Genomic DNA, 27,361 nt, shown 5'->3' on the forward strand with positions numbered 1-27,361 from the left:
GATTTTGGTATTCATGGTTCTTATGTGATGCTCCTGATTTTTGTTGGATTCAAGGATTTTTCATTGATTTTAGTTGGATGTTTCTTCTGAAATAGTTTCATACAATTTTCTTGTAATTTTTTTTTCTAAATTGCAGTTCATTGAGCTCCTTTAGTTCATGCTTATTTTAATGGGAATATAATGTTGTATAGAGAAGGCTTGATCTAATTTTTTGGGAGATGCATAGATGGAGAAGAAACAAAAACTTGTGCAGTATAGAGAATTCTTTGATAAGACCCTTGCCTCACCTGATCTTACAAATAATGAGATGCTCAAAAAACTTGTTGAAAGCCAACTTGTATGTTCTTCAGGAACGAGAAGTAGAATGTCATAACATTTCTTTGTGTCCTTTGAATTCATTTAGGCAGAAATTGTACTAGCTTAGTAGATCCATTATTTTTTGTTAAATTATTCTATTATAGTTTCTTAAGATGATTTGTTTGATTAATTAGCATACAAGGAGAATTTGTTAGAAATGAAGACGGCAGAGATATTTAATTTTTTTGATATGTTAAATATGCTTCTCCAGATGATATCTTTTTGCTTTTGTTAAACACTTGTTTTGTTTTAGTTGGTTAATACTTGGATGTGTCTTCTGTTTAAAATTTGTTTGGATGTATCTTTAATGAATGTGTCTTCTGTTGGAGGTGTCTTTAATAGATGTGTCTTCTGTTTAAAACTTATTTGAATATGTTTTTAATGGATGTGTCTTCTATTTAGAACTTCGATGTTGCTTTTCAAGACTAGTGAACTTCTTTGGTTATCTCTTGTAAAAAAACATTTAAGTGTGAATGTGCCTTCTCTGTTAAGACATTGATATGTCTTTTTGCATTTGTTAAACACTTGTTTTGTTTTAACCGACTAATGTTTAGATGTGTCTTTAATTGTTAGATGTGTTTTTAATAGATGTGTCTTGTGTTTCAAACTTCTTTGGCTGTGTCTGTGATGGATGTGTCTTTTTGTTTAAAACTTGATTGGATATGTCATTAATTTTATAACTACTTAAAATCAGGTAAGATTTAATTCGTTCTAGCGCACCTAATCTAATCTTTGAATACAAGCTCCTACCTTTAGCAAAGAGGACCAACTTTTGATCAAGCCCACGAAAATAAATAAGAAATAAATAATAATTTGTCATATAATCTGAACATAATTGACTACAACCCAAAGTTCACGATTCATGAAACTAAATAATAAACTTTAAATTTTAGAAGAATATTATGTCATATTCTGAGGTTGATAATACATGAGCAAACATCATGTATGAATAAAAGGCTTGTAAGCAACACCACTATACATTATAGTTGGCATCTAATTTCAACAAAATATTGACTGCTTTACAATCACCTATGCAAAAAGCAAAAAATTTGACATAAAGGATTTAAAAAACATTTTAAAACAAATCAATTAGTTATTATTTTGGTCAATCTCAGCATCAGAGGGCACCGCAGGGTCTTCATATGGATTAGGATATCTTGATCTATCTGCTTCAGTTGCCCCTTTCAACATATGATCCGTTAATATAGATAAGGAAATTAAATTTGAAGATTAGTAACTTATGTAATCAAGCACCAACTATATTCCAGAACTAAGAAACATAATCATAAACATGAATCACTTATCTTCATACCAAAATGAGTCGGACTCCTTAAGCAACAACCAAGTTTCAAATTTTATTTATTGTTTGATGGAATATGAATTTAATTTAAATAAAATTTATATCATATTTAATAGTAGATAAAATATCATGAATAGAGAAATAACATTATTGCATAACTATAGTTCTACAGAGTTTCCATAATTTGTTTGTAGGTGATTCCACTTGAGCTTCTATCTAATAGATATTTTTAACATATTTTTGATCTTTTTAATTAACCTTTTTTTCCTATTAGTTCAAATAGAAGAACCTTCTTATCAAATACTATTAAGCAGTGTTTGAAAAGCTCATCTCTAAAAGTAATGTAAAGAAATAAAATTGGACAGAAACAGTTCAATGATTTAGCAATTGATGGAAATGCTTCTTTGAAAAAATTAAAGAAATTTCTCTTTCATTCATGGCCTCATGTGTGATAATATTATTCTTAATATTTTGTACAAGAGAAAGTAATTAAAGTAATTATCAGAAATTAGATTCATGATTTTATGGCAAATATTCATCTTCCAACTGAAGCAGAAGAATATACTTATATCATAGAAAGGTTTTAATATTATAAAGCTTAAAACATGATAAAAACAAAGATTATTTTAACATGTGTATCACAAACTATAAGTAAATGCAGCTAACTATAATTACCTCTTTATAAATTATACTTTTTAGTACATCAGTAAGAATTTGCAACATTTGTAACATGTTTGATCCTATCTCTCTATCTGCCTTCATTGGTCATTAGTTGAGAAAAAACCTGGCTAAAACTTATGTTAGAATAGCATTTATCAGATCGATAATTTATGTCAATTTAAAAAAGGACCATAACAGATCGATAATTAAGGAGTTAAAAACACATTCTGGAACATAAAACTTTCAACCTAATTTATAATATTTCCATCTTTAATTCGGCCAAATTTTCATGATTTTTGACAGGGCAACAACTTCACAACAAAGGTAAAATCATATTCCAAGAATAATTGCATACCTAAATCTTCATTAGCAACAACATAAACAAAATCAACAAACAGTGCAAATTTCAAAATGAACCAACAACCAGAAAAAAAAAATAAAATCATGAATTTCGACACAGATCCATTGACTGTCACACTCATCATCATAGTCGATAATAGACACAACATATATATTGTAACAACCAAAACAATTAAAAAAGAAAATGATTTTTAAATTAAATTAGAGAAAAAAGAAAGAAATCGGAAAAGAAAAAGTAAAAGAAGATGAATTAGCTCACCGAAAAGGAAGTAGAAAGGATTGAGAAGGTGGATACGAGAGTGCATTGTGATGGTTGGCGGCGATGAGAATCACGAGGGGAAGGGCACTACGGTGGTCCTGCGAAAGAGGAAACAGCGCTTGCAGAGAGCGCCTTGCGGCGACGGAAATTGGTTGCGGAGGGCACTAGCGCTTCGCAAAGGATTGTCGAGGTGGAGGCCGCAGTGGCGGAAATGCGGGCTTTGCCTTGAGTATGCAAGTCGCGAGTGGCGAGGATGCGACAGGCAAGCGGGATGGATGTGAGTGACGCAGATTAGCTGGCGGTGCGACGGGAGAGTGGTGACATGCGCGGCGCACTGCAGAGGCGGCGAGGCAGTGGTCTGCGCGATGGAAGCCAGCACTTTCGAAGCTGCGATGAGAAGGGGTGAAGACGTTTATGGAGCGGTTACTGTTTGCCTAATCCTTATCTTTCAAATTCTGTTTAATACTAATTATTTAAATTTTGTTTTTAAAATTTAATATTAATAATTAATTGTTGTTGGTAAAACTTGACAGACTCTAACTTGGTTCCTATATTTTTCCTATTCTTTATCGTTCATCACCGTTATTAGAGAAACCATGATTCGAGGTGGGAGCACTACAGCTCAAAACTCGATTCGCTCTCCTTTGAGTGGTACGAAATGGTGTGGGTGCGGCTAATATGCAACCGGCTAATCCACCATCTGATTTGGAACCACACATTGCGACCATCACCAAGCTTCGTGAACCTAAGAAAAAGCATATAATTAGCCACGAAAGAAGCATCACAAGTGTTGCTTCTAAGAACACAGCTTGTGACTGTGTGAACTTGTTGATTTTGTCAAAGACAGAGTGTCTCAAAGAAGCCGAGAGCATAGTAGTCAACACTAAAATTTGTGGTTATGCTCGAACTTGAAGAAAAAAATGTGCAACTTTTTGCAATGTTGTTCAGAACATAGGCAGACACGCATGCACACAAGCTGTCATTGTAGGTGATTGAATTTGCAGGGCATGACGCCATTAAAGGAGGTTCAAGAATTTTGAGATTTGAGATCTATCTATCTACCTACCCTTTTGTAAGGATGAGCTTTTTATTATTTGGTATCTAAATTGAAAAAAACCATAAAAAACTTGAATTTAAGTGAAAGATTGTGTTTTAAGAGCTGTACAAGATGTCTCTGGTACGGGTTGAGAGATGGATCGGGAACCTGCGGGTCGAGGCGGATGCCGGATCACTTGACTGGGGCGATGGGGGGAGGTACCTGCAAAGACACTCCGACGCTTAAGTCAGAATGGATCTGAGAGGTATAAGGTCTGCGGAATGAATGAATACCTGGAGGGACCTGGGTCCTCTATTTATAGGTGATGGAGAATATCTTATCTTATCTTATTTAGCTAAGATAAGGGAGACGTTTGAATTCGAAAGTCGGTTAGGAATCTGAGAGTGCCATTTTCGGGCCTTCTAGAAGTGGGGAACGGGTCGGACCCGGGGAACCGGTGTTGGGTTCGGTCTTGGATCCGGGATGGTGGGCCGGATCCGTAACAGTTGCCCCCGCAGCGGGGGAGCGAACAAGTTCGGTCTGTCGCTGAAAGGCGCGATGCTTGACCGTGAGCTTCAGTTTGTCTCGGGAGTTCGTTTGTTTTTTGGAGGGAGATCGGTGTCTCGGCTCCGGTTTCGCTGAAGGCTCGTCTGACCGTTTTTTGGTTTGACGTGACTCCTCCGATTCTGCCGTGTCTGTTGCGTTCTTCGAGATTTTATTAGCTTCTTTTTTCGAAGGAGGGTCATTAAATGTGAAGGGACGCTTTTCCTCTTCTGCCCCTACTAGCTTTAACTGCGCCTAGGGGCAATTGTGTCTTTTCGCCCCTCTCTTTGAAACCGTTTTGGATTTTTATTTCAGTTCCCTCGCTCGTTTCCCTTTCTTTTTCCTTTTTCCATTCTCTTCTGAAGAATTTCCATCTGAACAAAAAGTCTCCTCCTTTCTCTGTGGTCTTTCATTTTTTGGTTTTTGCTTGCTGCTTCTGCTTTTCGAGCTTTCTCAAGTGTTCTTTCTGCATTTCCAGGTTAGCACGTTTCGCTTATTCTTTCCTGTTATTTTGTGAATGCCGCTCTGTCTTTTGCCATGCATTGTTCTGCCTGTTTTTAGTTTTGCGTTGAACTAGTTTCTTTGGGGGGTAGTTTTTTGAGTTTTTGGAGGGGTTGAGCACCGCCGTGTTCATTCGGTGATGGCGGTGTACCGCCGTGTTGGTTTGGTAGTGGTGTGTAGGTTTCTGTCTTACTTCTGTCTAGGGTTAGCAGGCTGATGGTGGTGCTCCTCCCTGTTTTAGGTATGCAACGGCGGAGAAATGAGGGTGTGGGAGCTCCAGTAGCCCCTTCCAGGGGCGTTCCCAATCGTTATGGTTGGGTGACTAGTGATGTATGGGGCGTTCCGTCGCGGATGACGGAGGGCGACCTTCAGCGGCTCCGTGATCAGGGGGCCATCTGCGGTGGTGGTGATGAGGAGGGGCGGTATGAGCTCGTCCTCCCGGACGCCGACGAGCGCGTTTGTTACTTGAATCTGCATTCCCCCACCGTTCCGGATTGGATGTGGGTTTATGAGTCGATGTTCACTCGGCTCGGCGTGCGACTCCCCTTCTCGCCGTTTGTTCAGGATCTATTGAGTCGGTGTTCCGTGGCGCCATCTCAACTTCACTCGAACAGCTGGGCTGCTGTGCGGTCGTTTGAGTTGGTGTGCCGGTATCTCGACCTTCCGGCTTCCGTTCCTGTTTTTCTTTTTCTTTTCTTATGCACTCTCCCGACTAAGGAGGGGAAGCATAAGAAGGGGTATATGTCTTTCCGTGCTCAGCCTCATCGCCGTATTTTTGGCTTATTTGAGGATTCTTTTCATGATTTTAAGTGGGAGTATTTTAAGGTGCGTCCTGTCCAGGGGCACCATCCATTCTGGCTGTCGCCGGAGGGCGTACGTCGGTTTCCGACATACTGGAATTTCCAAGCTGGCCCGTCGGTTCTAACTAAATTCACCTACGATGGTTTGTCCCAGGAGGATAAGGACGTTGCCAACGTTTTGTGGCATTTGTTTGGTGAGCGTCCGTTGAATCCTCGGGACGTTATGGGGGATCCCGAGGCTTGTCGGGCGTATATTGGTGTGTGCCTTGTCTTCTTTTCCCGATTTTATATGTTCTATTTTTCTCTTTTTTGTAACTTTGTTTTGTTATTTTTTATTTCTTTCAATTGAGATGGCTGGTGGGCTGACTTCTCTGGCTAGGTTGAAGGCGGCGATCGGCCGGGAGGAGGGATCCTCGTCTCCTTCTACCCCTGTCTCCAATCCTGCCGTGGAATCTCAACCGGTTTCTCAGGAGGTGATTTCCTCGGCTGCACGGGCCGAGGTTCAAGTTTCCCCTGGCCCTGCGAACTCTCCTGAGGTTGTGGTGGTGTCGGCTGCTGAGGCTTCTCGGAAGAGAAGGAGGCCTGAGGACCCGAGCAGCAAGACTTTTGAGGAGGTTTTGGTGCCTAGTGTGATGGATCGTCATTTTGATGCCCCGGGTTTCATTGATCAGCATTTGATGCCTGGTACGGAGCCTTATTTTGATGGCTGTGATGTCTCGTTCCAGGCCAAGTCAGTGTATCGTGCTCTCCTTCGCTCTGCTGTTGTTGTTCGGAAGGCTGAGCCCGTGATGGCTCAGGTCGGTTTACTGGACAAGAAACTTCGCCAATCTCAGGCTGAGGTGGCTAAGTTGAAGGAGGAGCTCGAGGCTGCCGAGATTGCGAGGGAGAAGGCGGTGAAGTCTTCTGAGGAAGCCGGGGCGGAGATTCTCTGGCTTTCCGAGGTTGAGACTTCACTCCTTTCTCAGCTAGGTGAGGAGCGGCGCAAGGCTTCCGATGCGGGTTTCCGGGCTGCCATACTTCTTGGTGAGACGGAGGCTCTGAATGCCGAGGTTGCTGCATTGAAGAGGGAGAAAACGGAACTGCTGGCCGATGCTAAGGATGCGATTGCTGCTACCGAGGAGACGATGAAGGCGCAGGCCCTGGTGCTTGCTCCGGGAGTGGATGTGTCCGTGATGGGAGCATTCAAGACCGTTCGCGATGGCCGGATAGTCGACCTCGAGTAGCTTTATCTTTGTAATTTTTGTTCTTCCGCTCTTTTAGATTTACTTTGTTTTTTGGATACTTTTGGTTTGGCCGTGGGCCGTGTAACCGTGACTCCGTAGCTTTTGGATTTTGTTTTAATGACTTTCCTAGCCGTTCGGGCTCTTTTCGTATGTCCCGTTTTAAAGCTATTCCGTTTGGTTAATCTTATTCCCATATTTGGGATGAGTGGACCGTCGTGTAGTCGGGTTTATATGGATATCCGTGGGTTGGGCCCGGAGGGTGATCGGTCCTCCAGTTATGGCCGTGTTTTTGTTCCGTATTTGGGACATTGTGTGAAAAATAAAGAATTTAGGGATAGCTTTGTAATGGGATTTTATTGATGGGTGGGCCTCGTTAAAACCCTCCGTTGTTGGCGGGAAAGAGTACCCGAATTTGATACATAGGCGTAGTTTTGAAATGTAAATTTGCAACGACTGAATAAGTAAAGCGAAAGCGTAAAAGAAAACCGGGGGGGGGGGGGAATGGAGACCTGGGTTGGTTTTAGGAGTAGTATCGCCGTAAGTTGGCGGCGTTCCACGTTCTCGGGACTTCGTGACCGTTAAGCCGTTCGAGCTTGTACGCTCCTTTCCCGATTGCAGCTTTGATTCTGTATGGTCCCTCCCAGTTGGGGGCGAGTTTCCCTTCTCTCGGGGTTGGGGGACCGATGTCGTTTCGTCGTAGGACGAGGTCATCTGTCATGAATTCTCGCCGAATGACTCCGTTGTTGTATCTTAGGCTGATTCTTTGTTTTAGGGCTAGTTCCCTGAGATGGGCTACGCTTCTTATTTCATCAGTGAGGTCTCGTTCTGCTTCTTCGTCGTTGCCCCCGATTGTTCTTCGCAGACTTGGGTCGCCGATTTCAACTGGGATGACAGCTTCCGTGCCGTAGGTTAGTCGAAAGGGGGTTTCCCCGGTAGCTGTCTGGGGGGTCGTGCGGTACGACCATAAGACCGATCCGAGTTCGTCCGCCTATAGCCCTTTGGCTTCGTCGAGTCGTTTCTTGAGGCCTTTGACTATTATTTTGTTTGCTGATTCCACTTGCCCGTTTGTTTGGGGGTGTTCTACCGAGCTAAAGCGGTGGGATATGCGTAGTCCGCTTAGGAATTCCTTGAATTTTGTGTCGGCGAACTGGGTTCCGTTGTCCGAGATGACGATCTCGGGGATCCCGAACCGGGTAATGATTTGTCGCCAGAGGAATTTTCGACATTAGGTCGCGGTGATAGAGGCTAGTGGCTCGGCCTCGATCCATTTGGTGAAATAGTCTATGGCGACGATGAGATATCGGAGTTGGCCTAGTGCCGTGGGAAAAGGTCCGACAAGGTCGATCCCCCAGGTGTCGAATGGCCGTTCTGCCGATATAATGCTGAGCTGGTGCGGGGCGGCTTGGTGGATGTTGGCGTGCCTTTGGCATTTGTCGCAGTTTTTCACTAGTTGTACGGAGTCCCGGATGATCGTGGGCCAGAAGTAGCCGGCACGGATGACTTTTTGGGCAAGGGTTTTGCCTCCGATGTGGTGTCCGCAACAGCCTTCATGGATTTCGCGGAGTATGTATTCCGTGTTCCCGGGCTCGACGCATTTGAGCAGGGGTTGCGAGAGTCCACGTTTGTATAGTTGTCCCGCGACGACCGTATAGCCGGCGGCCCTCCTTTTTATTCGTTTTTCCTCTTTGGGGTCTTCGGGCAGTGTTCTGTTGAGGAGGTACTGTAGGATGGGGTAGGTCCAAGACTTGTGGTGGGAGTGCGTCAGGTGGGTGTCGGCTGTTAGGGATACGGACGGTGTTTTGACGACCTCCTGAATTAGCGATTTGTTGTCGTGTCCTGGTTTGGTGCTGGCAAGTTTAGAGAGGAGGTCGGCTCTGGCGTTTCTTTCCCTGGGGACGTGCTGTATGGTTACCTGGTCGAATTCTTCTTTTAGTTTGTTGACTTTGGCGAGGTATTGTTGTAGCAGGGGATCTCGCGTTTGGTAGTCTCCGTTGATTTGGGAACTGACTACTTGTGAATCCGTGTTGATTTCCAGGACCTTTGCCCCGACTTCGCTGGCTAGGGTTAGTCCTGCCAGGAGGGCCTCGTATTCTGCTTGGTTGTTTGAGACCGGGAAATCGTATCGGACTGATTGTTCGATTACGACGCCGTTTTGGCTTTCCAGAATGACTCCGGCGCCTCCGGAAGTGACGTTCGAGGAGCCGTCGACGTGTAGTTTCCATGACTCGGGAGGGGTGTTTCCCGGTGTCATCTCGGCGATGAAGTCGGCCATGGCCTGTGCTTTGATCGCGTACCGGGGTGGGACTTGATGTCGAATTGGGATATTTCGACGGACCATGCTAGCATTCTTCCCGCTAGGTCGGGCTTCTGTAGTACCTGTTTAACTGCTTGGTCGGTTCGAACCGTTATGGGGTGGGCTTGGAAATATTTCCGCAGGCGTCGGGATGCCGTGAGGAGGGCGAAGGCTAGTTTTTCTAGGCGCGAGTAGCGGGTCTCTGCGTCTTGTAGGACTTTGCTTGTGAAATATATAGGTTTTTGCTCTTTTTTCTTGTTTTCTCGGATGAGTGCCGCCGCGAGTGCTTCTTCCGTTATGGAGAGGTATAAGTACAGGGTTTCCCCTATTTGGGGTTTGGCGAGAATTGGTGGTTCCGCCAGGGTTTTCTTGAAGTGTTGGAATGCCGCTTCGCACTCTTCTTTCCACATGAAGGGGGCTCCTTTCTTCATTAATTTGAAGAAGGGGATTGCTTTTTGGGCTGATGCTCCGAGAAAACGAGATAGGGCTGTTAGTCGGCCGGTGAGCTTCTGAACGTCGCGTAGGTTTTTTGGGCTCGTCATCTCGAGGATGGCACGACATTTCTCCGGGTTGGCTTCAACTCTGCGTTGTGTAATCATGAAGCTGAGGAACTTCCCTGCCTCCATTCCGAAGGCGCACTTTGTTGGGTTGAGTCGCATTTGGTGCCTTCTTAGGGTGTCCATTATGACCTTAAGGTCGCTGATGAGTTGTTCGTCAGAGTCAGTTTTGGCGAGCATGTCGTCTATGTAGACTTCTAGTTTTGTTCTGGATAGGTTCTGGAATATTTTGTTGACGAGCCGTTGGTACGTTGCTCCGGCGTTTTTCAGACCGAAGGGCATGACTGTGTAGCAGTACGTGCCGTCGGGGGTGATGAACGCCGTTTTTTCCTCGTCGGGTCGGTGCATGGGTATTTGATTGTAGCCGGAGTATGCGTCCATAAAGTTGAGGTATCGATGTCCGGATGCGGAGTCCACTAGTCTGTCGATGTTTGGCAAGGGAAAGGCGTCTTTTGGGCAGGCTTTGTTGAGGTCCGTATAGTCGACACACATTCGCCATTTCCCGTTGGATTTCTTTACAAGTACAACGTTTGCTAACCAGGTCGTGTAGGGGAGTTCTCGGATGAAGTTTGCTTCGAGCAGGGCTTGTACTTGTCTCTTGACTTCGGCCGCTCGGTCTGCTGACATTTTTCTTCTTCTTTGTGCTACGGGTTTGGCTTTGGGGTTTACGGCTAGCCGGTGGGACATGAAGTTGGGGTCTATCCCCGGCATGTCGGCTGGCGTGAAAGCGAACAGGTCTCTGTTTTGTTTTAAAAATTGGGAAAGGTCTTCTTTTAGGTCATAGGGGAGGTTCCTGTTGATGAAGGTGTACTCGTCCTTGGTTTGTCCTATTTGCAGTTTCTCCATGTCGCCTTCCGGTTCTGGTCTAGGTTGGCCGTCTTGTCGGGCGTCTAGGTCGGCTAGGAATATCCCGGCAGCGTCGCGGGATTTTTTCCGTAAAGCCAGGCTGGTGTTGTCGCATTCTGCCGCGACTTCCCGATCTCCATGGATGGTCCCGATGGAGTCGTCCTTCGCTACGAACTTCATAAGGAGGTACTTGGTAAAGATGATGGCCGAAAAGTCATTGATCGTCTTTTTTCCGAGGATGACGTTGTAGGCAGTGGAGTCTTTTAGGACCACGAATTCGGCTAGGATTGTCCTCCTCTTGTCACCGGTTCCTATGGTGAGGGGGAGTGTGATGGAGCCTTCCGGTTTGAGGAAGTTGTCCCCGAGTCCCGTGACACCGTTGCGGTGCGTCTGGAGATTTTCGTCGCGGAGCCCAAGCTTGTCGAAGGCCCCTCGAAAGAGGATGTTGGAATCTGCGCCGGTGTCTACTAGTATTCTTCGGACTAGTCCGGTTCCGATTCTCGCCGAGATCACGAAGGGTGCGTCTTCGGCTGCGGTGCCGTGCTGGCAATCTTCGGGTAGGAAGGTTATTGCTTTGTCGGTCACGGGAGTTGGGGCTTGATTTCTGACGGCCATTACCTTGAGGTCTTTTTTTATCGTGGATTTTGACTTGCATGGTGCATCTTTGCCCGTGATGACGTTTACTATGATGGTCGGGTCTTCCTCTGGACTTTTTCTAGGGGGTTGCTTTTGGGTTCTCGGGTTACGTCCTTCTTTCTCCGGTGACCTGTCTCTCTCCACGTGTCTTGGTTCTCTGATGATTTTGGCGAATTCTGGGAGTTTGCCGTCTCGTATGGCTTGTTCAAGGGCGTCTTTAAGGTCGAAACAATCTTGTGTTTTGTGACCGTAACCTCGGTGGTATTCGCAGTAGAGGGTTTTGTTGCCTCCTGTCCTTTCCTTGAGTTGTCGGGCTTTCGGAATGATGCCTCGATCTGCTATTTGGTGGTATATCTCGGTGATTGGTGCAGTTAGGGGCGTGTAATTAGAGAATTTGCCTATTCTCGGTGGCCGGCTGGTCGGCCGAAGGTGGTCTCGTTGATTCTCTTTGGGTGTTGGGTTATGGTGAGAAGCCAAATTGCCGCGTTGGGTGTTGCCGTGCTGCCGTTTGTTGGCCGCGACGACCTGGCTGACTTCTTCGTCGTTGATGTAGTCTTTGGCGACGTTTTGGATCTCATGCATGGTCCATACCGGTCTGGTGGTGAGGTGTTTGCGAAAATCTTCGTTCATTAGCCCATTGGTCAGGCAAAGGCTTGCGACTGAATCCGTGAGTCCATCGACCGTTAGGCATTCGTCGTTGAAGCGGTCGAGGTATTTTCTTGTGGATTCGTCTTGTTTTTGTGTGACCCCAAGCAAGCTGATAGGGTGTTTGGCTTTAGTGATCCTAGTAGTGAACTGAGCCATAAATTTTCGTGTAATGTCGTGGAAAGTGGCTATGGATCCGTTTGGGAGGGCGTTGAACCATTTGATCGCTGGCCCGGCGAGGGTTACCGGGAAGGCTCTGCATCGGACCGCATCGGCCGCTCCTTCTAGGTTCATTCTGGCTTCAAAAGCCGTTAGGTGTTCTTGGGGATCCTTAGTTCCATCGTATTTCATATCGGTAGGCTTGTCGAAGCCTTTGGGGAGTTTTGCTCTTAGGATTCTTTCTGTGAAGGGTGTAGCGCCCATTATTATATGGTCGTTTCTCGTGCGTTTGGTGTCTCGGTGTCGCCGCTCTTCCTCTGAGTCGCGCTGGTGGCTTGGGTCTCGGGAAGTGCTACGATTGTGCCTTTTGCTGTATCGCCGTTCTGGCGATTTCTCTCGTCTATGGTCGCGCGAGGTGCTGCGACCGTTTCTCGTATCATGTCGCCGAGTCGGTGACCTGCCGCGACGAGATCTTGACCGGGAAGTCGCATGGCTTCCGTGTTCGTTATGGAGTTTGTTTTTGGTGGTCAATTTGCCTTCGAGCTCTTGGACCCGGAGGCAGAGATCTTGGATGATTTGAGCTGCTTTGTCTCCCGTGTTTTCGGGGTATCGTGAACATACAATCGTTTGTGTGGTGGATAGCGCTCATTATCCTAGCTTGGTTTGTGACCTCTTGATGTTCGGGAGTCGGATTTCTTGGTCGAGAGTTCTCCCGACTTGAGGAGGCTTCTTCCAGTACGTCCCCCATTTCGATTTAGTCGGCGCAGGTCCCCACAGACGGCGCCAATGTACAAGATGTCTCTGGTACGGGTTGAGAGATGGATCGGGAACCTGCGGGTCGAGGCGGATGCCGGATCACTTGACTGGGGTGATGGGGGGAGGTACCTGCAAAGACACTCCAACGCTTAAGTCAGAATGGATCTGAGAGGTATAAGGTCTGCGGAATGAATGAATACCTGGAGGGACCTGGGTCCTCTATTTATAGGTGATGGAGAATATCTTATCTTATCTTATTTGGCTAAGATAAGGGAGACGTTTGAATTCGAAAGTCGGTTAGGAATCTGAGAGTGCCGTTTTTGGGCCTTCTAGAAGTGGGGAACGGGTCGGACCCGGGGAACCAGTGTTGGGTTCGGTCTTGGATCCGGGATGGTGGGCCGGATCCGTAACAAGAGCAAAAACTGAAAAGGGGTTCATGATGATGATGAAAAGATTGCGTTTTTATAGTTTGGTTGCTGCAACTGAATAATTATTTAAACAGAATATAACCGAAGCTAATGAATGTGTCTGTTTTTGTGTTCGCTGAAATGAAAACAAGCATTCAAGCAACAAGGTGTGGTGGTGAGAGAAAGGAAGAAGAAGTAGGAGAAAAAGAAGTAGTTAGGGTGCGTGAATCTCATAAACCAAGATGAAGATTTACTCGAATTAAAACTCAATTGGAGTTGTCTATATAAGACATCTTCGCCTTCGGCAACCTCTCAAAAGGGGAATCAAATTCTATGTTCGATACATCCTTTTTTTTTTTTTTCCCAAGTTCTCTGTTTTTTTTTTTTTATTTTCTGCTAAACAAAAAATAATTTATTTTTAGTTTTTTACGTATGTTTTTTCGATACATGTATAATTAAGATACAGTTAACTATAATTTTTTATCATGAAAAATTTAAACGCTAATAAATATAATCACAAAGACATACATTAATTTAATATTTATTAAAAATTAGGTTTGTTCAGTAAAATTACTAAAAATATTTAATATTATCTAACAAATTACTAATTTGAGTAGTGTTATCAAACTAATTTATTTTTCTGAACAAAGTTATTCTACAACTTTTATTGTAAGAAATCGTAGTTTATTAAGAATGTTACATAAATGTATGGAAATAGAATCCATTATTCTTTGATATCAACACTGGACTAGGCTGATAATTGACAAATTCATCCATTTTTCAAACGAAAACATAGTTTTCTTTTTCTGAGCGTAATATCAACCAGCACGCACGTAAAGTGCGAGTTATTAATTGGCGGTTCCCTTTACATTTTTGTTTCATTTAAAACACATGTATTACTCTGCTCCAAATGATAAGCAAAGTAATTAAGTTAAAGTAATGAGGAGAGTGATTACTGATTATAATTGTAGGTCTCTGTAGTATCGCTTGATCCAACTTGCTATGATCTTTATCTCTTTTTCCCTCACATGTGTGAGCCACTTTGGATCTTCCTTAGTTGAGTACCTTAGGTCTACGTGATGAGCTCCTGTATGAATGTGTTCACATAACATAATAAGAATAATGTTACATAGTTAATAAATATTATTTTTAATCAATATTTAATTAATAATTAATTTATATTCATATTTTCAAATATTTTGTACAAAAGAAATATATATTTTGAATAAAAAAATATATAATTTACACTTATATTTATTAAAATTTTGTACACATAAATCACTACAGTTTACATCTATAAATCAATATAATTTATATTTACATTTTTTAGAATTTATACGCATAAATTAATAATTTAATATTTATACTAATTAAATAATGACTAAAATATTAAAAATTACTGATTCCAATAATTTCTCATATAATAATTACAAAAATATTTGATAACAAAAAAAATTAACTAAAAATAATCATAATTTACTTTATTTAATATTCATTAATTATTATGACAATTAATAAATATTAAATAAAATAAATTTTAACTATTTTTTTATCTCTCTAGCATTACTAAATTAATTAACGCCCCAATTAATAGAGCTTAGAGAGGAAAGGGGAAAATTAAATTTACCTTCTTTTGCAACTATGGCTACTAAAGTTTTTGATATACTCTTTAATACCCTGTAACATAAACACATAGTTGTTAACTTGTTATAGGTTAAATGCGATTGAATACATAGTGAAAATAATTATAAGTAAAACAACAACAATAATAAAATTTTATTTTATTAAATAGAGTTAGTTACATAAATAATCGATAATGCTAAAAAGATAAAAAAAAGTCAAAATTTATTTTATTTAATATTCATTAAATAATAATTAAAAAATTTTAGATAAGTCAAATTTTGAATGTTTTTAACTAATTTTTTTGTTATTAAATGTTTTCGGATCAAATAATATTATTGAGTTTTATCATGTATTAATATCTACCGTAAAATTATTTTCAGGTAAATTTCTTTTGACTATCTTATATATAATATTTTGGATCTTTGGTAGCGTTTGTTTGCAGAGACACGACAGAACAGGACACTGAGACAAAGACAATAGGACAGAGACATTAAAAATTATGTTTTGTGTATCGTGTTTGGATACGATGGATAGGACACTAATGTAATGTCCAGTATTATGTTTGGATACACATGGACAGGACTAAAATATTATATAAAATGACTAAAATAGTCATGTGATTCCAAATTTTTGAGTATAAACTAATTTAATAAATAATAAGAGTACGTAGGAGTGAAGACAGTGAAAACTTGAAAAAAATATTTGAAGCAGTCAAAAATTTTAATAAAAAATTATATAATAATATTTATATTAAAATAAAATTTATAAATATAATTATTTTTTTTAAATTTATTATTAATATGTAGGAATACATATAGTTAATATTAACAAAAAAAAATCTGAGTTTGATTAATAAAAAATTTCATTTAGGTTAATAAGCCAAATTAATTTTAAATACAAAATCAGTTTTAAAAAAAGAATCCATTTTTAAATGGAAAAAAATTAATTTTTGCACATAAAAATCTATTTTTATTTAGAAAATTAATTTTTTTTATCTAAAATTTTATTTTTCTTTCAAAAAATTAATTTTTCTTTAAATTATATAAAATCAATTATAATTTAAAAATTATTTTTTAGCATTTTAAAATATCAATTTTACCTTTATAATATTTATCTTTTAAAAGTCTCTGGACTAATTATTTTTGTTATTATTTGTATTACAAATCAAATAATATAATATAAAGTTAAAATGATGTTGAAGTAAGAATGATAAGAAAAAAGAAATTATTCAGTCCAATAAAAATTTTTATAAAAAAGAGAGAGTACCTGAGAAAAAAAGAGAAAGAAAAAGAACGTAGAGATAGAAAAAGAGCATGGAGTAAAAAAAAGTACTTTCTAAGAACAACGCAAAATAGAAAAATTAAGAAGGGGTAACAGTGGAATAATAAAAAATAGCACCATGGACAAAAAAGAAAAAAAATTCATAAAAACGTCCGTGTCTCTCTTCCAAATCCGTGTCCATCATTGTCCTCCGTAAAAGAGTGGACACAAAAGGATTAAAAACTGTCCTGGAGACAATATGTTCAGTGTCCATGTCTTTGCTTCCAAACGCTTTTTAAGAATGTGCTGTCCATGTCTCCGTGTCGTGTCTCCGAAAACAAACGCTACCTTTGTGTACTATTTGCTCTCTATCTATTTTTTATCTCATCTACTCTCCTATTAATTGGATGTTCTCTCGATTCTTTTTCTATAAATTTTACAATTTTTTACGAAGAATGCTAGGGATTAGCAACTTTTGTGATTTATAGCTATCAAATAGCCATCAAAATGGTTTTAATGGTGTGAGATTGGTGTGAGATTTCATCCAATGACTCACTTTGTTTTACTGGTTACATGCTGACCAGAATTTAATAAAGTTGCTGGCCCGGACTTTTTCTTTTTTTATAATAGTCAATAAACACTACTCTAAACTTTGTATGTTTTTTTTTTTTTTTGTTCATACGAATATGACTGCTCATCTATCCCGGCAATAATTATTATAAGTAATTACAGATAAATGTTATACGTACCCTCCACCGCTCCAAGGGTCTCTTAAACCGTTAAAGAAGATAATGTTGCTGGCGGATCTTTTCAAAACTTGGTGAATATGCTGCAGAGAAACGTTATTGACGAAAAATCAATAAACATTAAGGGGAGCTAAGCATGCAGGGAATAATTTAATGTAGTAGTTAATTAAAAATATACTGACATAGCCGCCAAACTCAGTGGTGATCCAATGGGGTCTAGGAGTTGTATTGTAATAGAATTGGCAGGAATCGGATCTACTTTTGTATGACCATTCAGATTCAGGGAACATGCTTTCCTTCCTCACACCAAGAGGCATAATCATCTCTGAACAAGCCTGTTTCATTTTTAATTGGAAACAGAGCAACAATAACATTTCGAAATTGGATTTGCGATATCTTCTCCAGAAAAGTTAATAACCAATGACGGTACGTTGTTGCATCACTCTGCTACAAAAAGATGTGCTCTTGTCCATATTAAATTAATTGGGTCATTTATTTATCAGAATTTTGTGTTTGGACTCGGTTTTTGGGGCCTTCCAAGTGCTCAATGGCAAGTATTATGAGATATAGTTATGACACCAAAAAGAGACAGTCTAATGTTAGGGAGATTCTTATTATGAAAAATGTGTTTTTCCCACTTCATATTGATATCGATCACATAATATATAAAAATTAAAAACAGAAGAATATAACAAAATGTTATATCTGTGCTTAAAAAACATTATGATGTATAAATATATTTTCTATGGAGGAAAATAAAAGTTCTCCTAATGTTTTATGTACCTAACTTTGGTATCGATGCCAATTTTAAAAGAGAAGGAATTGAGAGAAGATTAGAAAAATAATGACACCAATAGACTTAATATTCAAAAGAGAAATTTTAAGTGTAATATTTTTTTTCTTACTCTTAAACTAATACTATTCTATTTGTTTTTTTATTTTCTTTTATGTTAAAAGTGTGAGCCTTCTACCATTTTCCATGTTCAAAATAATCCTTAAAAATTTACACATACTGCATTGGGTCTCTTAAAATATTCAAGGACATAATTTGGTCATTAAAAAATATTAGCACGAGTCAAGTTAGTCATTTTATTAATTTGTTAATGTCCTATGAATATGTCACTGATGTTTGTTGATGCGTGAGATAAAATTTACTATGTGTTATATTTTTAAAATATTGTGTGATATTTAAACTGATATGTCAATTGAAAGTTATCAGAAAAACTAATTAACCCATATTAATATATCTTAGAAGAAACAATTTAACTCACATTGATATTTCTCAAAAATCGAATGAAAGTATTAAATTTTCTAAACTAAATTGTCTCATCCGTATTTTTTTTAATCCTATTCAAATATTAACCCTTATTTATTATACACATATTAGTATTCATTTGGAATTGTGGTTTCAAATTTTATAAACGTTAAATCTAACTATTTTTTTGTAAGTGTTATAAATCTCATCACTATGAACTTAACTTGGAAAAATAATGAGGAAGAAAAATAAAGTTGGTACTAAAAATTAAAAATAAACTTTTTATATAGAAAAGTCTCAAGATACATTTTTCATATATGTACCATTTTTAAGAGTTCAATGTTGTGATTGTTTTTGTTAGAAACAAGAGAGTAATCCGAAGAGTATATTATTGAGTATGTTGAAAGGTACGATACATAGGGATATATATATAGGTGCTAGAAGAATTATAGTAATAAAAGCATATAATTCTATCGTTAATATACAGATATTTTATATAAATGTAAATGATATTAACTGATCTAAATTGATTTTAATTTATTCTCTAATGTCCCCCTTTAAACTTAAGTAGGAGTTAAGGATACCATCTTGAATTTGGATACTAGAGTCCGAAAACGAGTAGGATGATGAACTTTCATAAAGATATCAGCAATCTGATCCAAAATTCCAACAGCGACGAGGCGAACAACATCAATAATGAGACTTTGCAGGACAAACTAACAATCAATCTCAATGTGTTTGGTGCGTTCATGAAACACATCATTATGCGCAATCTGAATAGCACTGCGATTGTCACAAAAGACATCGGTTGGGGATGATTGAGGAGCACCCAAATCTGCAAGAAGCCAACGAATCGAGACAACCTCAGCACTGGTGTCAGCAAGAGCATGGTATTCAGCTTCTGTGTTTGATCGAGCAGTGAACGTTTGATTTTTAGCTCGCCAAGAAATGAGAGCATCGCCAAGAAACAAACAATAACTAGTAGTAGAACGACGATCAATGGGATTACCAACCCAATCAGCATCTGAGTACGTTTGAAGGAACAAAGATGAATGGGCAGAAAAATAAAGGCCATGAAATAGGGTGCCTTTGATGTAGCAAAGAATGCAAAGAACTGCCACATAGTGAGTAGTACGAGGAGCTAACAAGAACTGGCTGAGTACATGAACTGGATAGGTGATGTATGGTCAGGTGACAGTCAAATAGACGAGACCTCCAACTAACTATCGATAAAGAGTAGGATTATCCAAAATAGTGGTATCCATAGGGATAATTTTAACATTAGGCTCAAGGGGAGTAGACTCAATGCGACTATCTGTAATTCCGGCGTGAGCAAGAAGATTTGAAGCATACTTAGCTTGAAAGAGATAGATGCCATCATCTGTGGATATGACTTTGAGACCAAGAAAATAACTAAGAGAACTAAGATCTTTCATCTCAAAAGTACGGTGAAGGGAGGCTTTGAGATCAAAGATACCATCAACATCATCACCAGTAATGATCATGTTATCAACATGCAAAAGCAGAAGAACAACTCCACGTTCACTTTTATGAATAAAGAGAGCATTCTCACGAGGGCTGCAAGTGAAATCGAAATTGCATATAATGGTGCTGAACTTGTCAAACCATTCATGAGGAGCTTGCAAAAGAGACAGAGTTTGCTAGAAGGACAAGGATAACCCAAAGGTGGTTTCATATAGACCTTCTTTCTCAAATCTCCATTAAGAAATGCATTCTTCACGTCCATCTAAATGAGAGACCAATTTTTGACCACAGCAATGGCAAGAAGAGCTCGAACATATGTGAGACGAGCAACCGGAGTAAAAGTCTCTTCATAGTCAATACCATACTTTTACATACAATCTTGAGCAACCAATCATGCCTTATAATGGTCAATAGAACCATCAGAGCGAGTCTTGATCTTGTATACCTATCTACTTCCCACAACTTCCTTATTAGAAGGATCAACCAAATCTCAAGTGTGTTCTTTTTCAAGTGTCTGAATTTCTTCCTGTATTGCTTGCTGCCAATTTAGATTTGTGGAGGCTTCTCTGAATGAATTAGGTTCATATTAGTAGAAAAATAATGATAATCAAGAAGATAAGGAGGTGGATGTCTTATCCTAGAAGAACGAGTGGAAGGAGGAGGCATGACGGTATAAGCAAGATCGTCGGCCGGTCTGGAATCATCGGGATATGGAGAAGGCGAAAGAGTAGGCGGCTGTAGAGGGTCATCACTAGAAAAAAGATCAACATTGGGGTTAGTGAAAAAGGGTGACTGAGTAGGAGGAATGGACTCAAAAGAGAAGAACCGAGAAAATATATGATGCTCCTAGAAGACAACATGACGAGATATACGAATACGTCTAGAGAGAGGATCCCAACAACGATAACCCTTGTGTTCAGTGCCATAAACCAAACAAAAAACACATGCGAGCCCGAGGTTCAAGTTTATTATGTTCATGAGGCTGAAGAAGAACAAAACAAACACAATAAAAAATTCGAAGAAAACTGTAATCTGGAGAGGTATGATAAAGACGCTCAAAGGGAGTAACGTTACCAAGAACAAAAGAAGAAAGTCTATTGATAACATGAACATCAGTAAGAACAGCTTCACCCCAAGTACGCTCAGGATACGAAGAAGAAAGAATCATTGCACGAATAGATTCAAAAATGTGACGGTGTTTGCATTCAGCTCGTCCATTTTGTTGAGACGTACAAGACTACCAGGGCAAGAAAACTCAGACAAAGTACCCTGTTCTACAAAAAAGGTTAAAAGGTTAAAAGTTTGGAATCACGATATTCCATAGTATTATCGCGTCGAAAAACCTTAATAACCTTGGAAAACTAAGTTTTAATCATAGTGCCAAAGTTAATATAAATTTGAGGTAGCTCATGGCGATTAGTCCTCAAATAAACCTAAGCGTGAATAATCATCAATGAAAATGACAAAGTATTGAGCTCCTTCCATAGAAGCGGTGGGAGTGGGGTCCCAAACATCAGAGTGGATAAGATTAAAAGGAGAGCAAGCAAGAGATGAATTATTGTGAAAAGATAAAGCAGGTTGTTTGGCAGTTTGACAAAAAATGAAATTAAAAGACTCATTAATATCCTTACCCAAAACACCTTGAGACACAAGAGGACACAATTTTTCTAAGGAGCTGTGGGCAAGACATTGATGTCATAAGTGAAGAGTAGATGGAAAAGAAGTAGCATAGAGATTTGGCACATGAGGAATATGAAGATTCTCGAGTTCAAACAATCTTCCGACCTTACGTCCAGTCCCGATTATTTGTCCCGTCTGACGATCCTGTACACGACAACCAGAAATGAAAAGATTGACATCAAAATCGAGATCAACAAGTTGACCAATAGAAATAAGGTTAAAGTTCAATTTGAAAATATAATAAGTATCAGGGAGATTAAAGTTGAATGGGAAATAGAAACCTTGTGTGTTGCATGCAAGAGGAAACCATTAGCAGTATTGACAGAAGGTGCATTTGTAGTGGTAGAGAAAGACGAGAAAAGATGACACAAAGGAGACATGTGATTAAAGCAACCGAAGTCAAAATACCATTTAGAATTACCTGGAGGAGTCAAAAAAGTAGCAGGAGTATTACCAGAAAGGGAGAGAAGATGCTTAAGAAGAGACGCAATATCAGATAGAGAGACAGGAGAAGGGTTGTAAGGAGCAAATGTGGTAGATTCAGTAGTAGCAGCAACAGCAGAAGCAGACACATTCATGGAGAAGTTGGGATGAGAATGATACTTGAGGTGATCAAGACGTGGTGGGCAAGTAGGACAGGTAGTAATCAAATGTCCCGAGAGCTTGCAGTAGTGGCAGAACAGTTGTGGACAATTGTAGCTAATGTGACCTTTCTGTGGCAGCAAAAGCATCCGAATTTTCCATAATAGTAGATATAAAGATCACAGAAAGGAGAGAAAACTGCAAATTCAGGGTCGAAAACAAAAAAACAGATGGCAGAATTGGAAAGAGCTCACAAAAAAATCTTAGAAAGTGTCCCACTATCTGACACGTAAGCTACCACGTCAGATTCCACGTGAACAACCACGTTAGCAGGAAAGGTGACACGTGACGATAGTTGGGTGGAGAAGGGAAGGCACGTCAACGTTGAGTCAGCGAGGGTGGCGTGCGGGTCGCGAAGTGGTCCAGATCGGGTCAACTGTAGGCGCATGTTGCTAGAGGCGCTGCTTCTGCAACACATGACACTCTTTGGACCATTTGATCATTGCTGAAGATCAAACGGTGCTGGAGATGTTTGGAGAAGGAAAACGATGGAAGCAGACAACGATCTTGCGACGACGCGTGGTGGCGCATCCGGCTGTTTCCGTCAATGGGTTTGGGCTCATTGAACTCGCGACGACAAGACCAAGACGGTGGTAATGGCGGTGATGAACCAAAAGGTTGAGAAAGGATCGAAAAAACGAGGTCAAAGAACACTTCGGGGTGAGAAAAATAAAGGGATTATGAACGAATATCATGGAAAAAAAAAGAACCTATGCTCTTGATACCATGTTAGAAATAAGGGAATAATCCGAAGAATGTATTATTGAATATGTTAAAAGGTACAATAGATAGGAGTATATATAGGTACTAGAAAAATGAAACTAATAAAAGCATACAATCTTATAATTAATATACAGATATTCTATGTAAATATAAATAGGACTAACTGATCTAAATTGATTCTGATTTATTCTCTAACAGTTTTATTAAAAGAATTATTATTTAAACTAATTTGATATTTATTATTATTTTATACATTTAATCGATAAAATAATAAAAAATATATATATTCAAATAAATCTCTAAAAATCTGTGTTAGAGGTTTTTATCTTTAAATTTTTTTTATTACATTAAAATTTTTAAATTTTATAAAAATAATATATATAAATTTTTATTTTAATCAGACTTATTTTTATATTTAGACAAATAAATTTTAAAAAATATAACAAAATAATTTATATATTTTATTTTTTAAAAACATAAATAATTAATACAATATTTTTTAGTAACCTATTTAAATATATACTCATAATAGAATTAGAAGAGGAAAAATAGAAAGAAAGGAGGTTAGGTAGTACCTGCCATTGCCATCCCCCGAGATCATGGGGATCAGAATGATCATCCAAGTCGAAGCAAGTGGCAGAGCCGCTGTAGTTGTAATATATATTCGCTGCTGCGTACAGCTTCTCAAATGCTGATCTCTTCTTTTCCTTCTCTATTGCCTCGCACATCTACGCGCCACAATTCCAACTCAAACCACTCTTTTCACATTAACTAACATCTTCTCCCTCATTATTCCTCTCTTTTCTTTTTTACACTAAAAGTTAATTATTTATATAAAATATATATTTATATATAAATATATAATAACTAATTTTTTTGTAGATTCCAAAATTGATTATGAATATATGTATTTTTAATATTAAAACAAATTTCCAACAAGATAACATTAATATTTTTTTTAAATAAATAATATCAATATTTTGTTTGCACAAGATCAGATCGTCTAATGAGTGGCATTTTTTTTAACAAAAAATGTAGATATCCATTTTCTTTGTCATTATTAGCAATAATATCAATAATGAAGAATGAGTATTTCGTGCATCACACACCACACATCTAAAAGTGTCTTACTACTAAATAAGTTGAATTTCCCAATCTCAACAAAGTTGATAGTTAGATTATTTAAGAGAAAATGACTCTTCATCCTTCTACGAAATGCTTAAATAATACTTTTAATATTTTAACATGTTACAAAAAATTAATTTTAAAATGTTCATGTATTTCATGATTAATGATATAATATTAAAATAAATGAAATTTATTACTCTAACAATAGATACACATTTATATTATTATTACTATTATAGTAATATTAGATATATAAAATATTTTAACTTTTTACAAAAATACTTAATTTAAAAACTTTTATATATTTTATATTAATGATAAAATATTAAAAATAAATAAAATATATTACAATAATAATATGTATTTGTTATTAATGTAATACATTTTATTTTCTAAATATTTTTTATTAATCATGAAGTATATAAAAAATTTTAAATTAAATATTTTTGTTATTGAGGAATATTTTATTCAAATAGACTGAAATGTGTATTGGTAGTCTTGTAGAAAAAGAAAACGTACGTTTCAGAAATAGAAAGAAAGAGAGCAACATTTAGATATCTCAGAGTGTCATTTTTTTTAATGCTTTTGAGTATGTAATTGAATAATTGATTAATAAGTGTGCGTATTAATTGATTAAATCAAATAAGCTCAGCTTACTCTAACTAATTTCCAATTTCAATCACGTATTTATCACATTTTTTTTTATTTGTATGATGTTATATATATATATATCATTACACCATGAATAATTTGTTAAAATAATAAATTTTTACATAATAAATAATTATCCATAACAACACAGCCTTCGGCCACAAATAAAGATTATAGACAAGGATTGTACTGAAAAACAATATGTTGAAAAGGACTGTACCGAAAAGAAAGGAAGTTTTATTCTAAGACTAAAAGAAAATAAAATTTGGCTTGAAATCAATCACTTTTAAATTTTTACAGTAATAGTAATAATAATAAAAATAAATACACGGAATTAATTTTTAATTTGTCAATATTCATTAATTATTTTAGATTTTTTATTTAGAGTTGAAATTTAGAATTTAAGATTTATTTTAAAATTTAAAATAAAAAATAATATAAAAAATTGACCGATTTGAAAAATTAGCTTTCCTTATTAAACTTTAATAATAATTAATGTTTTGAGAGTTATAGCAAAAGCACCTTTCTGATTGGATAAGCTGGCAAGGGATTCATAAAATTGGAAGGTGTGGGGTAATCTGTCATCGCTGTATATGTCCACGCCGATTGAAGCCAACCTTCCAGAAAATCTGAGCTATAATTCCTGTAATAATAATGATAAATAAATAAATAAATACTCCATTATTAAATTAGTTATTCAGTTGAATTTAATAATATGATTATGATTATTAGAAATAATGGTGCTCTCACTTGCATAATCTGAATGATTTCTGCAGCAGCTTCAATCCTTTATCCGTCTTTCCCGCATCCTCTATTTGTTTCCAAGAACTTTTTATGACGTTATAACAGTTCTCACCCTCACTCTATAATATATGCCACAAATTAAACAAACAAAAATTAGTATTTCTTAATGATAAAATCTAACAACTAACATTTTTATTAAAATTTAGTCAGTATTTAATAAATAAAAAATATATAATTTTATATTATTAAAAATATTAATAATAATTAATTAATTACTATAAATTATGAAACATGCTGCCCCAAACCATCTTCTTCTTTAATATTCAAATCTGCACAGTGACATGCATGTGAATCAAGAAAATTAATAATTAATTATAAGATCACCCGCATGCTTGATTGAGTGGATAAATTGAAGTGCACAAATCTCAACCTTGTTTATTCTTTCTTATACAGTGATTTATATATTTGCTGATCCACTCACATGTGGGTCATTTGTGCATAACGAGAACAGTTGAATAGATTTTAAGTGGATTAATATCCATTTCCACAGATCCCTTTTGAATATGTCATGCAATTTTGTGCGGATCGTGAGACAAGGAAAGAGATATAAAAATATGATAAATCGAGATGGAGGAGAGAGAAAGATTGTAAACCCTGAAGTCGTTGGCGATAGTATCGGAGAAGACATAGGGTGAAACCAAACCCGGAAAATGAAGGATTGGGGCAGATGAAGCTAAGGCTCCGATCGTAACGTGCGGATACTTCATTCTGAACCACGCAGCAAGCACTACCCAAAACAAAATAAATTATTAAATTTTATACCAAACATGAATCAGGTGAGATATGCTTTTATTATTATTATTACTTCCTCCGTAGGATCCACCAAACACCACAACAGGGGAATCAATTGCTGAGATATTCTTCTTCAGATCAATAATGAGAGTGGCATAATCAGCCAACGCCTGAGTAGAACTCAGGTACCCAAGTGTACTCGTATTTGCATATGCAACCTCCCTGTTCCCACCAAATGGCACTGATTTTCCGTAGAATCTATGCTGCAATTATTCGAAACAGAGTAGTGTTAATTAATTAAGGTTGAGATCTCAGAGTATTGGCCATGTCTTCGACACAGTACAAGGTTGACTTTAATTAATTTGGGGGTAGGTAGATATGGATCAATGGATGCATTTGTTGTAGTTGTAGTTAACAATACCTCAATGAAAACCAAAAGTGCTTGGAAACGTGGCGCGTTTTCGAACATGAACCCCGTGTTCTGCGTGAACCACTCTATGTTGCCTTCGTTTCCGGTGTAAACAAAGATTGGAGCATTGTTGTTGGCGCCACCCCAATGGGTATCATTGAAGAGGTACCTTTGTTGAAACTTGTGATTGCTTTGGGGAGTGTAATCGAAGTGATCGAGCGTTTGGGTGAAGAACTTTGTCTCGTAGAGTCCATTTGATGAAGAAGAAGAAGAAGAACGAGAGAGTTGGGTGGTTAGCTCAGGGTGAAACTTAGATGAAGAAGGGAAAGTGGGTACGAAATGGGAAAAAGACAAGGTGGAGATGGAGAAGAATAAGAGTAGCAGAAGAGAAAGTGGAGAGAAGAGTGTGGCAAGTATCATTTTTGGGTGGTGGAGGTGGAAGTGTGGGGTATGGGTGTTGTTTTTGAGAACATGAAAAAGAGAATCTCAGCAGTCTACAGGTTCCGAAGAAAAAGCCATATGGGAGGTTGGTTTGCTATTTGCTAATAAGCAGGGGATTGAGGTGCCCTGGCCCCATCCAAATTACAAGTTTCCAACTATGTCTATGCTGCTCATGGATGTCTTTACCCGAATTAGTTTCAATTTTATTATCACGCATTTATCTACGGCACACCTGTTATCCGGAAATGATAATCTCCCTTCTATTTTTTTAAAAAGTGGAAACTAAGTACAATCCACTTCACTTGTAATTGATAGTTATTTGATTAAATTTTTATTTAACGGCTCTTAACTATTAACTTCACGTGAAGTTGACTGTACTTAAATTTTCATCTTTTTATAACAGAAAATCAAAAACAGATATAACTTATCTTATTTAATATTTAT

At 38.2% G+C, this 27,361-nt stretch overlaps 4 protein-coding genes across 6 annotated transcripts; 1 reads left to right on the plus strand and 3 right to left on the minus strand.

Annotated features, from left to right (window-relative positions):
* Window positions 1–1,220: 1,220 nt before the first annotated feature.
* On the minus strand, window positions 1,221–9,618 carry LOC148562123 (uncharacterized). The gene is made up of 2 exons (XM_088489519.1): window positions 2,333–9,618; window positions 1,221–1,523 (listed from the first exon to the last, which is right to left on the minus strand). Exon 1 carries the CDS (start codon window positions 9,375–9,377, stop codon window positions 8,265–8,267), a length of 1,113 nt encoding a protein of 370 aa, XP_088345645.1. The 5' UTR covers window positions 9,378–9,618; the 3' UTR covers window positions 1,221–1,523; window positions 2,333–8,264.
* Window positions 6,167–7,039, plus strand: LOC148562124 (uncharacterized). The gene has a single exon (XM_088489520.1). The coding sequence runs from the start codon at window positions 6,167–6,169 to the stop codon at window positions 7,037–7,039; it is 873 nt and encodes a 290-aa protein (XP_088345646.1).
* LOC148562125 (uncharacterized) lies at window positions 9,420–11,350 on the minus strand. The gene is made up of 3 exons (XM_088490817.1): window positions 10,623–11,350; window positions 9,648–10,310; window positions 9,420–9,534 (listed from the first exon to the last, which is right to left on the minus strand). Exons 1-3 carry the CDS (start codon window positions 11,348–11,350, stop codon window positions 9,420–9,422), a joined length of 1,506 nt encoding a protein of 501 aa, XP_088346943.1.
* Window positions 11,351–14,114: 2,764 nt separating this feature from the next.
* On the minus strand, window positions 14,115–27,105 carry LOC107604685 (uncharacterized). 3 transcript variants are annotated; one of them, XM_016306332.3, is made up of 10 exons: window positions 26,489–27,105; window positions 26,141–26,330; window positions 25,929–26,062; window positions 25,282–25,394; window positions 25,054–25,174; window positions 23,328–23,480; window positions 17,150–17,302; window positions 16,971–17,050; window positions 14,966–15,015; window positions 14,115–14,425 (listed from the first exon to the last, which is right to left on the minus strand). In XM_016306332.3, the coding sequence occupies exons 1-10, from the start codon at window positions 26,894–26,896 to the stop codon at window positions 14,298–14,300; spliced, it is 1,530 nt and encodes a 509-aa protein (XP_016161818.1). In that variant the 5' UTR covers window positions 26,897–27,105; the 3' UTR covers window positions 14,115–14,297. The 3 variants fall into 3 exon arrangements, with proteins under 3 accessions (XP_016161818.1, XP_016161820.1, XP_016161822.1); XM_016306334.2 differs by lacking the exon at window positions 23,328–23,480 and having other exon boundaries at window positions 26,489–27,032; XM_016306336.3 differs by lacking the exons at window positions 14,115–14,425; window positions 14,966–15,015; window positions 16,971–17,050; window positions 17,150–17,302 and adding an exon at window positions 19,035–21,531.
* Window positions 27,106–27,361: the final 256 nt, after the last annotated feature.

Source organism: Arachis ipaensis, chromosome B6 (assembly GCF_059453495.1).
Source record: "Arachis ipaensis isolate K30076 ecotype BB chromosome B6, ASM5945349v1, whole genome shotgun sequence".
NCBI classification, from domain to species: Eukaryota; Viridiplantae; Streptophyta; class Magnoliopsida; order Fabales; family Fabaceae; genus Arachis; species Arachis ipaensis.

Bases quoted from the DNA above. Each gene is read 5' to 3' on its own strand.
- LOC148562124 (XM_088489520.1), top strand. From the start codon at position 6,167: ATGGCTGGTGGGCTGACTTCTCTGGCTAGGTTGAAGGCGGCGATCGGC.
- LOC148562123 (XM_088489519.1), bottom strand. From the start codon at position 9,377: ATGGTCCGTCGAAATATCCCAATTCGACATCAAGTCCCACCCCGGTAC.
- LOC148562125 (XM_088490817.1), bottom strand. From the start codon at position 11,350: ATGGCCGTCAGAAATCAAGCCCCAACTCCCGTGACCGACAAAGCAATA. The intron at 10,311-10,622 runs GTTCGCTTTCAC...AAACATCGACAG, and splicing joins TTAAAACAAAACAGAGACCT to ACTAGTGGACTCCGCATCCG. The intron at 9,535-9,647 runs GTACTTATACCT...TACAAGACGCAG, and splicing joins CCCCAAATAGGGGAAACCCT to AGACCCGCTACTCGCGCCTA.
- LOC107604685 (XM_016306332.3), bottom strand. From the start codon at position 26,896: ATGATACTTGCCACACTCTTCTCTCCACTTTCTCTTCTGCTACTCTTA. The intron at 23,481-25,053 runs GTGCTTTTGCTA...TGTGGCGCGTAG, and splicing joins CAGCTTATCCAATCAGAAAG to ATGTGCGAGGCAATAGAGAA. The intron at 17,303-23,327 runs GTACTACCTAAC...AAAATGAAACAG, and splicing joins TCGGGGGATGGCAATGGCAG to GCTTGTTCAGAGATGATTAT.